The sequence below is a fragment of the Lepisma saccharinum genome, chromosome 29 (genome assembly GCF_977018435.1).
Source record: "Lepisma saccharinum chromosome 29, izLepSacc3.1, whole genome shotgun sequence".
Lineage (NCBI taxonomy): Eukaryota > Metazoa > Arthropoda > Insecta > Zygentoma > Lepismatidae > Lepisma > Lepisma saccharinum.
Window position 1 is genome coordinate 41,068,202 of NC_139257.1, and position 13,640 is coordinate 41,081,841.

General features: G+C 39.2%; 2 protein-coding genes across 3 annotated transcripts in view; one reads left to right on the top strand and one right to left on the bottom strand.

The window, feature by feature from the left end:
- The window catches only part of LOC145981250 (putative fatty acyl-CoA reductase CG5065), a 44,377-nt gene extending 39,411 nt beyond the window's left edge, over positions 1-4,966 (bottom strand). The window contains exon 1 of the mRNA XM_083114401.1: positions 4,908-4,966. The gene's annotated coding sequence lies outside the window, so the exon portion shown is untranslated. The remainder of the gene's footprint in view (positions 1-4,907) is intronic.
- Positions 4,967-7,179: 2,213 nt separating this feature from the next.
- Positions 7,180-13,640, top strand: part of LOC145981593 (methyl farnesoate epoxidase-like) — a 33,312-nt gene continuing 26,851 nt past the window's right edge. For both annotated transcript variants that reach the window (XM_083114955.1, XM_083114956.1), the window contains exons 1-2: positions 7,180-7,419; positions 10,678-10,782. In XM_083114955.1, the coding sequence (XP_082971081.1) occupies positions 10,704-10,782 (79 nt within the window). In that variant the 5' untranslated portion in view covers positions 7,180-7,419; positions 10,678-10,703. The remainder of the gene's footprint in view (positions 7,420-10,677; positions 10,783-13,640) is intronic.

The following is a 13,640-nucleotide window of genomic DNA, read 5'->3' on the forward strand; positions in this document are numbered from 1 at the left end:
TAGCTCAGTAACATTTACTCATTTAAAAAAGTAACTCAGTAACAGTTACTCGTTTAAAAAAGTAACTCAGTAACATTTACTCATTTAAAAAAGTAACTCAGTAACAGTTACTCGTTTAAAAAAGTAACTCAGTAACATTTACTCATTTAAAAAAGTAACTCAGTAACAGTTACTCATTTAAAAAAGTAAGTCAGTAACATTTACTCATTTAAAAAAGTAACTCAGTAACATTTACTCATTAAAAAAGTAACTCAGTAACAGTTACTCGTTTAAAAAAGTAACTCAGTAACAGTTACTCGTTTAAAAAAGTAGCTCAGTAACAGTTACTCATTTGAAAAAGTAACTCAGTAACAGTTACTCATTTGAAAAAGTAACTCAGTAACAGTTACTGGTACTTGTAAATTAACTGTGTTACATTTACAGTTACTGTCTGCTGGAAATCAAATTGCACACAATCAACGATCATTAACTCTAATAAAATAAATATGTGAATACTTTAATTTATGTTTCTGGTTCATTCGTATTTTTATAATATTACAAGAAATAAAAAAGATAGAAAACGCAGTTATGTATTTCCTTCTGTGCCTTCTAATTTGGAAAGTCGTTCGTGTGTTGAGCACGGTACTTTCCACAGTGTGACATAGATTTCACTTGCACGTGTTTTCTTCTCGTCCACCAAGCCCACACAAGATCCACGTCCTCAACAATGACTTATTTCTAGCTTGACTTCCATGATCCACATGAATACAGCAACCCACATACAAACACTGAAGTCTGCGCGCGAAATTAAAAATGACGAATTGCAACAAAACGTGGATGTTCGTACTTTGGCATGCGACTTGGCGATTCCACGAAAAACCTTTCACCTCAGCCTGAAACGTATCTAGAAATATGTTTCTGAAGGGTCCTAACCAAATGTCTCAAAATAATAATAAAGTTTAAACAAAAATAATTTTTATATTAAATTAATTAAAATAGTATTAATTAAAATATTCAAATTATAATTAATATTATAGTTTTTACATGAATAGGTAAAACGACGGTGTAAGAATAGTGACAAAACAGCAGGTATTCATTACGTAGCTTACGTTACTGAAGGTCGGCACAATTTGTACAAAGAAACTTGCCCTGGCAAGGACATTAATGTCGAATAGATAAAAATTGAATATTTATTAAATATAAAAAGAAGGTTGTTAGATCCGTTGACGAAAACTAAAGTTCCTGATGATATTTTATGAATATTACGTTATAAGTAGGGCCTGAGACTTTATGTAATAACTATTTTTTCATTTGGCTTCGGATCTAATATTGAGGTGAGATCTTTACATATCCGATGAAAATCAGCCGAAATAGACAAACTTGACAAAGCATATTTTGACATATTTACCAATTTCGCGTTTTTACAACATATTTCTTCAATTTTGTTGTAATAAGACATATTTCTGTATAATTTCGTAATTCTCTCGCACATAATCGGTTATTTCATAATTTTTTCTTCGTAGCTTTAGCACAACGGATAGTTCATATTGTAAGAAGGAATGAAACACCCTCCCTTGCCCGGGAAAACAAATGCTACCACTACCTAGATAGAGACGGCAAAATCTCCCTCGGACAAGCGAAATAGCGTTACGGTCCAGGTTAAGTTCGTGTGTAGGAACCGGTGACCAACAGTGCATAGTAATAAGCCATATCGAATAAAAACAAAGACATATGTACTTCCAAATTACCACCTCTTTACCTGTAGCCGGGAAGCGGCTAGCTGCATACCTGAAAATCACGGGTAGCGACATGCATACGAAAATGATATAGCCCAAAATTAACATGAAAATAAAAAGTATATTCTATTCATAACCAACAAAAATGGAATTATTACAGGTCCCCACACTTGCACTCTCACATTCTCTCTCAGATTCGATCCTCGTGGGGTCATCGACACAAGAAATTATACATGACATGTACAGGTTTTATGACGACAAGCCCTAATTATTGCATTCTCAATTAATTTTATCTTACTTTTTTGCCTAATCAGGTCATTTGTGATTTTGCTCCAGTGCTACTTAAATCCTAGCCAGCCCTTACTTAAGTTCACCTTTTGTTTTTTAAAAAAGAAACTAGTCGGCGCGGTGACCATACATTACTTGACCAGTATAAACAAAGGCGTCTCAACGGCAATTACATTCACGTGGGCGGACGTTTTCCTTTTACAAGACCTCACGTGGTTCAAACATAATAAATAACCTCCGTTGAGTGACGCAAACATGTACTCTCTAGCAGGCGGGACTTAAACACTTCGCCGCGACGAGCAATTCACATTACCAGGCAAATACTTTAACAAATAATCACATATGCGACCGGACATAGCTAGCAGCGACACAGCGCTGACACATAAAAATGAACAAACCTCAAGTAGAATATGCAATTAAGCGGGCGGCGCTTTACTCTAATAGTACGCACTTTAAACAAATACAAAGGAGCACAAACAACAATAAATTTAAGACCAAAAAAAAAAATATCACAAGGAATACGAAAAATTGACCTGAGACGAATAGATTACAAATGACAAGCGCGACGGGAGTTTGGTATGAAGTTCGAGTTGAGTGGGCGTTTTCAAAATGTCGACGAATTTCAAGGGCGTTCTCTAAATCAATCGGGCCGTCACGTGTTAAGGTTCACACAGATGAATACTTTACCATCTCTCAGCTTCCGAGGTGCATCCCGGCGTCGTTATGAGCGATTGAAAACACATAGTATCCACGCGAAAGGTTTCCTGGGTCGTGACGATGAAGATGCAAAACGGGTTCAAACACCGAGTTCCCCGGCTCCTCTTCCTCTCGGGATCGGTGGATCTCCGTGGTATGGCGCGGTTCGGTCGTCGCATCTGAGCGGTCGTCGTCGGCGTCGTCGGGGCGTCAACATCTCTCTCTACATCTCTCTGTCGCGGCTGGTAGGCGTCGTCGGCGTCGTCGGGGCGTCAACATCTCTCTCTACGTCTCTCTGTCGCGGCTGGTAAGCGTCGTCGGGGCGTCAACGGGCTATCAATAGGGCGGCGTTCGACGTTCTCTCTCTCTCTCCATGGCGGCGGATAGGCATCATCGGCGTAGTTTCTTCTGACGTCGGGCGAATCGACGTAACGCCCTCATCTCCTTTCTTCCTCTAGCCCGCCATAGTTTCCGGTGTTCCTTGTTTCTCAAAAATTATAAATGGCGTAAGGTAATCACGGAAACACGGTTTCGCTTCAACTTCGCCCAGCGGTTGAGGTAGGCGCACTCGTGTAGACTTACTGCCTATCACACACACTGGTGTTCGCACAACACAACAAAGTCCACTGTACACGAAAGGTAGCACAAAGGTGCTCTCGTTCCAAGAATCGCGGCAAAACTGTATATGGAGAGGTAGCACGGAGCTCCTCTCGCTACAAGGATCGCGGTAAGACTGTGTGTCGAAAAACCATGTCCTTCGTTTTATTTAGATTTTGAAAAACGACGCTAGGCGATCGTTGAAGCGACGCTTCCGAAGAGGTCAGTCCACTTTGCTCTATTGTCTCCAAACTAGGACGTACCGTGTCCGAAGTTGACTTGCGCGGATTAAGCTTCCGCCTGGCTGTCGCCCATAGCTCAATTGCAATCGCTGTCCACAAACTGATCAATTAGAACCGATTTGACCTGGCGTCCGTAATTGTCGCTTGATCGTGACGAAACTCCACACATCCGTCCTTGCACACATGCCGCTGCGCTGGTATAAGTTTCACATGAATCTGACCGTTGGAAACCGAGATATTTAAATGTTTGTCATTACGGTCGAATTTCCTAAGCTTTAAACGCATAGCGTGACCCTTCAGGTGCTTACCCTTAACACAAGCGAATCTCTCGTTCCTCCCGTCGGCTTGGCAAAAATCAAATATGTAATCTTACAAATTAAAACACTTAACACTTTGAATCAACACGTCTTTTTACCGCTACATACATGAATAATAATGATAATAATAATGACGGTAAATCTGACTGTCACAATATTGTCGATGGCAGGATATGGAAATTGCGGAGGAAGAAAGGTGCCGTCTTTTCTTAGTACAGAACAATAATACCCCACTGTCTTTTATCCCGCCGACAATTGACAGCCATACAAACATTATCGAGGCAAAATGTTCTCTCTCATTGTTGCACGGGAAGTAAAGAAGTTTCGTTCTCATTTCTTTGCCTTTTTCGCTTTTCACAAAAATCAGTCAAAAGTAAAAATAACATTCGGTACATTACAGCCTCTACTCTACTCTATCGGGTATGGGAGAAATTCGAGAGTACTGTTGTGCATAATTTTGGCTTTACTGGGAATATTTCTGTATTTTTCTGACATATTTGTAATTTTTCATGACATATTTTCCAATTTATATGACATAATTACATACATATTTTACAGTTTTATACGACATAAAGTCCAGGGCCCTAGTTATAAGTAGTAATAAATCTTGCATAAATCTACTTTGCCACTGTCATTCAAAGTAGTATGATTACCATATAATCCTTGCCTTACAATACGTTTGACGGAAATAAATAAACAGCGATTAAAGAATAAGTATATTTTCATTATTTAATTTTTTTAATTAGTAAGTCTTTCGGGGGGGGGGGTCCGGACCCCCTGAACCCCCTAAATACGTCGTTGACCTTAGCATCCAGAGACCACACATAGTTGGAAACAGAGTTACAAATATTAAAGTATTTTCTGTGATTTAATTTTCGTAAAGTAACTCTTTATAACGTTACTTCTGTTGGATAAAAGTAACTATGTTACTAAGAGCATTTCCTGACATGAGTCTCGTAGCGAATGTCAGGGAATGCTCTATTACCACTACTTGCATTTAAAACTACAGTTAGAATTCTTAAGGAAAGTAACAGTTACTTCCAAGCACTGACCTCAGCACACACCTTTGTCGAAAGCAGAGACTTCTTCGAGACTTTTAGTTCAATGATATCCGAAATCCAGTGTTGCTTCCTTGACGAACATTTATATTCATAACTAATGACTGATGTCACTTTTGCCACGTAAAACTCAGTGATTACGTCATGACCATAACCACGGGACAAAGAAATGGTAGCAACGAGGGTGTTAACAGATAGAAGATACAAGTAGGCTATCACGATGAATACATAATAACCTTGAAATCAAGTCAACGGACCGGAAAAGCGGAAGAGTGAAAACTAAAATGGAGATCTACACACTCACCAGCAAAAAAATCCAGAAATGCTCGATTCCTTGAAAGGCGCTCTGTGCCTTGCCTCACTCTAGGTATCCAACTCTTATTGTCGGTGACTGTACATCAGCATTTTCAAAAACTCAATATGCTGACCAAGGTAGAAGTTATTTTATTTTAAAACATAAACTAAACGATACGTTTCAACCTTCTAGCAAAGTCTTCTTCAGACTCTGTACCAAATACAAATGAAATAAGGTACAAAACAGGTACACATGTAAATCACTCCCCTTCAGAACTAACTAACTCTGTAGCCTTCTTAAACCCGAAGGTTCATGCAAGAACACAGCAACACAGGCCTTCCATCTGTCCCTATCTTGAGCAAGATCTATATACTCTTTTCCATCCCGACCGATTTCCTTTAGGTCCAACTAAACGTTGTCCCTCCATCTTCGACTTGCCTTCCTGCAGGTCTCTTACCATCAGGTTTCCCAACAAGAATCTCGTAAACTCCTCTTTCCTCTCCCATTCGTGCCACATGGCCTGCCCACCTAAGTCTTCTATATATAATCATTCTAATAATATCTGGACATGAATACAAATTATGTAGTTCTAAATTATGTAACCGTCTCCACTCACCTGCCTCCTCATCCCTTTTAGGTCCAAATATTTTCCTAAGGATCTTATTTTCAAATACTCTCAATTTATGTTCCTCTTTTAATTCTCCAGACACAAGATTATTAGAAAGCGGCTTATCTGGAACATTCCTTTCCAGGTGTTCCAGCAGTTGGTCTTCTCCTGTCAACAGTTGTTTCACCTGACAGGCGATTTAGATAAACATTTCCTTTCATCTGGAACGTGGTTGGACTCCTTATGTCACCACCTACTGGAACACCTGGAAAACAATGTTCCAGATAAACAACTTTCTAATAATCTTGTGTCTGGAGGGGTGTGATTTTTGTGTGTACCTGTTTTTTGTACCTGATCGCTTGATCGGTTAGTTCGTATGAACTTTCCAGCCTGATCAATACCAGTGCGTAGTTAGAGATCTGTTAGTTCATTTGAACTCTCGAGCCTAATTACTGCCTATTTTTGTGGGAGCAGGAAAAGGTTTATTATCCATTTTGCCTTGACTCATCTCACTCAACAGGTCGCTAGGTGCCGTGGCTTGCCGCGAGTTGATAGCTTCGTGGAGATAAGGCCTTGCTCGAAAAAGGTTTATTATCCGGCCAGTGAGTTCTGTGTTGACTCTTCGAAGACTCTTGGTCGAGCTCTGCTCCCGCAAATAGCCCAGCATTGTAAGCACACGGGTGCTTAGGGATACAAGATAACGAGCACATTGAAAGGTAATGGAATTGTCAATCTAAAAGTGTCTGTGACTGTATAAGCGCCCATTCACGGACGACCGGATGAACTTCACCACGGAGAGCATTGAAAAGCATATGGTGGTGCAGTACTTCAAAATATAAGTTTTTACATTGGACAAATTCAAAGAATTGTATTCATTGCACTCTAATAGTAACGTTTGTATACAAATTCCATCATAAAGTTATTATTAAATAATAATTTTGCCTATTAATTTATTATAAACACTAAAAGTTCTAAAATGGAGTTTATAAAGTCCTAAATCCCTCCTTTTTAGCACCTAAAAATCCCTTCCCTACTCTGTTACATTAGTGGACAGAAACTCTTGAATGCTGAACCATTCAACTGTCCTAGTTTCGAACACATTTCCTTCACAGATATGAAAGGAATTTGTTTCTTTAAAACTGTTCAATATCGTGCAAGATACTCTTCCCGCTTACACGTTGCCAGTCGCCTGATAGCAACATTGTCTCAACATGCAAACGTAACATTCTCTGCTCGCTACGTAATCTCCCAACTGACCGCACAAGACCATGACATTTGGCAGCCAAGGTCGACACCGCCTCCTACAGGGATCCATCCCTTCCTTCCTGGGGAGTCGCAAGAGACGAATTGCCCCTGGGCAATGAAGGAATCGCTCTGCTGCGCTTGGCTTGCAAGACAGTTACCGGCCTGCGTTGACTTTCAGCCGCACTGGGAGTGCAACACACTTCCTATTCGGCAGTGACCCAGACATGCGCTCGCTCTTATCAGTTGCGTAATCTATACTGCAAATAGTGAAGCAGCGCACACGAGCAGATTCAGAAGTTGTTATTCAAAGAAGAGATCGTGCTTGTTTCGTCAACTTCCCAGTTTGATCCATTACAAAGGTAAAGTGTGAATTTTAGAGGCACATATATTTGTTTTAACTTTGTGTTAGAACGTAAGTGGATACTTGCACGGGATACCAGCTCCGGAATTAGCAGTGTGGGGATATTTTGTGTCCGATGGCGCAAGTTTGATTTGGGAGAGATACGTATAAACTTCAACCTCCATGTGCGTGTGTACATAAATACATGGGCGTCCGGAAGGGGGGCAAGGGGGGCCGTGGCCCCCCTGGAAAACGAAAGTCAACCAAAAATTATGTATTTCACACATACAATTTCATTTTAGCCATAATAATATGTGTTAATTACTGCATTAACACCATACATTCAAATTTAAGCAATGTTTTTTTTAGGGAACTACACTCTTTTGGGGGAAAATGTGACTTGTTTCCCCCCCTGGGAAAAAATACCTTCCTTGCCCCTCCCTGGAAAAAATCCTGTGGACGTCCATGCATATATATATATATATATATATATATATATATATATATATATAACATTGAAAGTAAAATTTGCGTAAGCTTCCACTGCCAATTAAAGAACCAATATTCACATAGTTTTGAATTTTATAATTTTTAAAAATGTTATGGATATTTTTCCACGATAGTTTTGGACACGTTTCCAAAATATGTATAATTTCGGAAGATATAAAACCCTGGATCTCACTTCATTATTTTGCACTCCTTTTAAAAAAGTTTTCTTCTTCCTCATAACGTTTCTGAGAGTTACTGTGAACTAACTAGCACCACACAGACTAAGGTGGTGATTTTTTTAATAGGGTGATAATGCAGACAAAATGAACTTTTTGCATTTAGCTAGTAAAAACGAGTTTTTTTAAACGCATCCTATTTTCTGTCAACATTATTTCAGGGAGGTTACAATGAATCCCTGTACCCCCCCCCCCAACATCGTTGCTTCACTGTGTTTGTCACCAGGTGGATTAAGACCTATGCCGTACTATTGACCCTATTTACCTTGCTAGAAAGTGGAAAGTTTTGCATTATTTAGGAAGGTTATGTTGTTCTGGAGCGAATTTACAATACCGGACCACTCCCCCATTTTTGTAATATTTCGCATACCCACTAATTGAGGTCTCCTAATCACGAATTTGAAGTTAAAATTTGCAAAATAAGCTAATTTGAGTGGTCCGCGATCGACACAATTGCTCATTATTTACTGGAAAATTTTGTGTTTCCAATACTTAAAAAAACGAAATATACATTCCTGATATTACAACGACCCCAAATTTTAACTGTTTGCCTAACCTAACCTAACCTTACCGTGAATGGTTCGTGGGGCTATCCGTCAATGGTTTGTGGGGTTACCCATGTATGGTTTTACGACCCCAAATTTTAACTATGTTTGCTTAACCTAACCTAACCTTACCGAGAATGGTCAGTGCGGTTTTCCGTGAATGGTTTTGCGCTAATTGTGATTACGAACCGATAAAAAATCTTATTTTCGTAGCACTTTAACGGCAAACGATCACCATCGAAAACGCCATTTGCGTATCCTGAAATTTTACGATCGATGCATTGTTGCCAAACTTACCTGTAATCATATCATTAAACATGTTCTTCTACACACATCGTGATTGTCACTTTCGTCGTCTTTGTCATCCTCGACGCATTTCTGTGTTGGATCGTAGAGCTTACCGGCTAGGCGAAAGAATTCTAAGGTACGGTCCGATTCTGTAACAATCTGTACAACATTAACAACTTTTTTTACTGTTCTCTTCCGCCATTCTTACACGATCTATGCTCTCCAAGTATGAAATCAACAGTGTGGCAACGCTGTAGACAGCGTAACTAATTGCGAACGTCAATTGTTCATATCAACAAATATGGCTCCCATACTTGTATACGGAGAATCATTGCGAGAATTGAAAATCTTATTTTACAACTTCTGCACGTTAATGAACAATTTCTTCACCTCACCCAAACATGTTAACTTGTTGTGAGTATAAGACGTATGCATAGAAATTACAGAAGGGTCCGGTATTGTAAATTCTTGCCGTTGTTTTTTTTAACGTTTTCCGTTTTTTTTTTAAGCTCGTGGAGATGTGTTAAAGTGAAGTAATGTGGTTTTATGTGGTGTTCGCGCTCTGGAACAAATTTCATTTTATACAAAACATCGAAGTATCGATCAAAGAAAAGCACGTGTTTTCCGCTTTTATGTGCACACAACCTGTTCTTACGAATAAGGGAGTGTTATAGTGATGCTCTCTGTTTTCTTCTCTTTATTTCATTTTCTCTACTTCCTTCTGTCTTTCTTCCTTTCCTTTTCTCTTTCCTTCCATCACTCTCTTTCTTTCCTTCTCTCTCTCTCTCTTTTTGTTTCTTTCTATCTCATGTTTCTCTCTATTTTCTTTTCTTTCCTTCTCTTTCAGTTTCCTTCTATCTCTTGTTTCTCTCTGTATTTTCTTATTTCCTTCCCACTCTTTCTGCTTCCTTCTATCTCTTGTTTCTCTATTTTCTTCTTTCTTTCCTTCTCTTTCTGTTTCCTTCTATCTCTTTTGTTTCTCTATTTTTCTTTCTTTCCTCCTCTTTCTGTTTCCTTCTATCTCTTGTTTCTCTCTCTATCTATTTTCTTCTTCCTTTCCTTCTCTTTCTGTTTCCTTCTATCTCTTGTTTCTCTCTCTATTTTCTTCTTTCTTTCTTTCTCTTTCTGCTTCCTTCTATCTATTTTCTTTCTCTCTCTCTCTCTATATATATATATATTTCCATCTTTCTTTCCTTCTCTTTGTTTCCTTATGTATACATCTCTCTCTTTTTCCATTTTCTTTCCTTTCCTCTCCTTTATCTCTTTCTTTCTCGCTGTTTCCTTTTCTCTCTTTCATTGTTTCCTTGTACAGGGTGTCTCAAAAGTAATGGCGCAAACTGACACAGGTGAAAGTACATGATAATAGAAGCAAAAACGTCTCGGTAAACATGGATCTGCAAAGGAGCCGTTTAGGAGATAATCGCGAATGTGTGATTATGAGCCGCCACTGTAATCACTGTATATATATATATATATATATCTGTTTCCTTCTCTTTCCTTCTCTCTCTCTCTCTCTCTCTCTTTTACTCTTTCTGTTTCCATCCGAATGTCTTTCATTTTCTGTTCTTCCTTCCGTATCAACGAACGAACTTTACGGTTCGTTACGCTTCTTTCTCTCTCATTTTATTTAATTCTATCGCTATTTTTCATTCTCTTTCTCTCTCTCTCTCTCATTCTCTCTCAGCCAGCTCGTTTAAAATAATTTTCCCTTTATTCAAGTATATCACTCAAGCTGAAGGCCAACAATGCTGCTGCTTCTCGTCATTGTTGTGATCGGCCTCCTAATGTACTGGAGTACTAGAAAGCCTCATGGATTCCCTCCAGGTAAGACGAAATGATTTTTCTTTTCCCAGTTTGCGGATTCAGGATTCGCTTGCAGAATGTAATGATGATTATTCCATAAGTGAAATTTATCATTCCAAAAATCATGAATTATATATATATATATATATATATATATATATATAAATATATATAGGTTACATTGGCATTTGCTTCGTTATCATTCTGGGTGAGACTACCATAGGGTTTCCAGATCTCAACATGAATATATATATATATATATATATATATATATATATATATATATACTGTATATATAATTGTATTGTAAGCAAGGAATATCATATATTTCTGAACACATCATCCTTCTCAGTGTTGCCATCCTCTCAACACATGAAAACTGTACACGCATGTCAAATGGAGCGTTTTTTCGTCTCCTGTACTTTAAGCTTGTACAATTTTCTCATTGGAAAATAACTACGTTGTGCACTAAATTGTTTGTTGTTATTTGTTTATTGAGAGTTGCGGCATTGTGTTTGTGTGCAAAATAGTCAATATTTTTTTAGTATTTGGAATTATTATTATTATTATTATTACGGATTTGCATTCAACTTCATTATTCACATTTTTTAAAGTTACTGTGTATTTCCGAGCCACAACACCAAATCAGAACTTTCTCTCCAAAGTTGGTATCATTGCTAATTATTTTTTGATATATCCTAATTTATCTTCAGGGTAATTTCTCCAGTGGTTTATCATATTCACTCCTGAAGATGTAGCCGTGGTACTTTTGAAAGGTCGGACACGTCTTTTCATAGCCATATCCTTTAATTCCCAGCTTGTCATGTTAAAATAAGGGGGGCAGGGGAGGCCCGCCTCCGCCCGCATACATTCGAGGGTATGCGCTTAAGTCCTGGTGCCTTTAAATAAATCAGGACGTCCGTCAGTTGTCTGAATTAGTCGGTTCTCCCCGCCTTTTTATTTTCATATTTATCTATTTATTATAATATACAAATATATACAGTACTGGCCAAAAGAGTGTCAACTTCGTGTTTTTTTCGGATACCTCTTGCCAGTGTTATCCGATGAGGATGAACGTCTCATAATATGTTATTGAGGATGTTTCTGATGCTCAACGCATGTACTTTGATCGAAGTGTACCATTTTCACCATAATATTGAGGAATTTAGAAAAACCGCCAAAAAATTACTATTGTACCTATCCATGCTGGTTAATGATTGTAACAATGTATTCCAGACATTGTCCAATTTGTGTTCATCACGACACATATCTATGTGTTCAGAGTATGGGTGCTCGTCGTGGATGCACCAATCTGTCTCCGGACATGCAGAAAGGCATTGCTAACGGACGAGCACAAGGGCGAACACTGCAGGAACTGGCAACACAGTTTGGAATCACTAGAAGTGCAGTATCGAAATTTCTGAGGCGGTGGAAGCAACAGGGAGGTGTTGTGAAGGAATCCCATATAGGACGACCCAGGATCACGTCGAGACACTTCGACAGGACCATCCTCCGCATCAGCAGAAGCAACCCCATACTGACGTCAGCCGACATTCCTCGGGAGCTATCATTCCCAACCACCCCGTCGCCACCTGAAAGGACCATCAGACGTCGTCTCCAAGCGGCTGGTCTGAATGGACGTAGGCCTGTAAAGAAACCGCTGATTTCGGCGAAGAATAAGAAGGCCAGACTTGCATGGGCAAAAGCTCATCTGGCGTGGATCAGGAGAGAATAGAAAGATGTGGTCTGGAGTGATGAATCAAAGTATTGCCTCTTTGGAACAGAAGGAATAGTATGGATTAGACGCCCTGTCGGCCAGAGATTTGATCCCAAGTTTCAACTTCCCACAGTCAAGCATGGAGGGTGATCTGTGATGGTGTGGGGTGCATCACTGTCAATGGTGACAGCCCACTACGCCGAATCAATGGTATTATGGACCGTTTCCAGTACGAGGACATACTGGAAAACACAATGAGACCATTTGCTCTCCAAACCCTTGGCCGTAACTTCACCCTCCAAAAAGACGACGACCCAAAACACACCTCCAAGCACATCAGCAACTGGTTCCGCCGTCGTCGCGTTAATGTTCTCGAGTGGCCCAGCCAATCCCCGGATCTCAATCCAATTGAGCACATGTGGAAGGAGTTGGAGCGTCGTCTGGCAGGGAAGAGAGCACCGAATGTTGATGAGAAGTTTGCTCAGTTGGAGGAGGAATGGAAGAAGATACCAGTTTCTTTTATCCACAACCTCATCGACTCCATGCCGCGTCGTTGCCAAGCCGCTATTGACGCCAAAGGCTTTGCCACGAAGTACTAGATGCTGTTTGTTAGTTTTGTGTTCATCAACACCAGTTTTGACCTTTCCCGGTGAACTGAAGTACAATATGTCTTTATGGTCGATGGTGTGTGTTTTTTTCTATTTAAATCAATTTGTTCTTTTGTAGACCATTTCACAGTTTGCCGAACCACTCGGTTATCAGTCGAATGTAATCCATTTGAAGATGTTTTGGTGCAAATATTGTGTAATTCTCACAATAAATACCTCAGTTACAGCAAAAAAAAGTTGACACTCTTTTGGCCAGTACTGTATATATAATACACAATATAATGGTGATAGAAGTAGAATCAAGTGTAGAACCATTATGGTGCCCAGAACAGACCTTGTTCGTGAGTTTATTAATCTTAATTTATTGAGATTAAAATAAAGACGTATGGATTTGTATTGTTATTACGCATCTATTTTAAATTCAATGATATATTTTAATGCTTTGTTATTAATTTTTTGATAAATATTCTTGGGTCCAGAACAGTTGTTTAGTCTCAATGACGTTTGGAGTGTTGAGGTGAGTCTATGTTAGAAGGGGATGAGGTGGTATTATG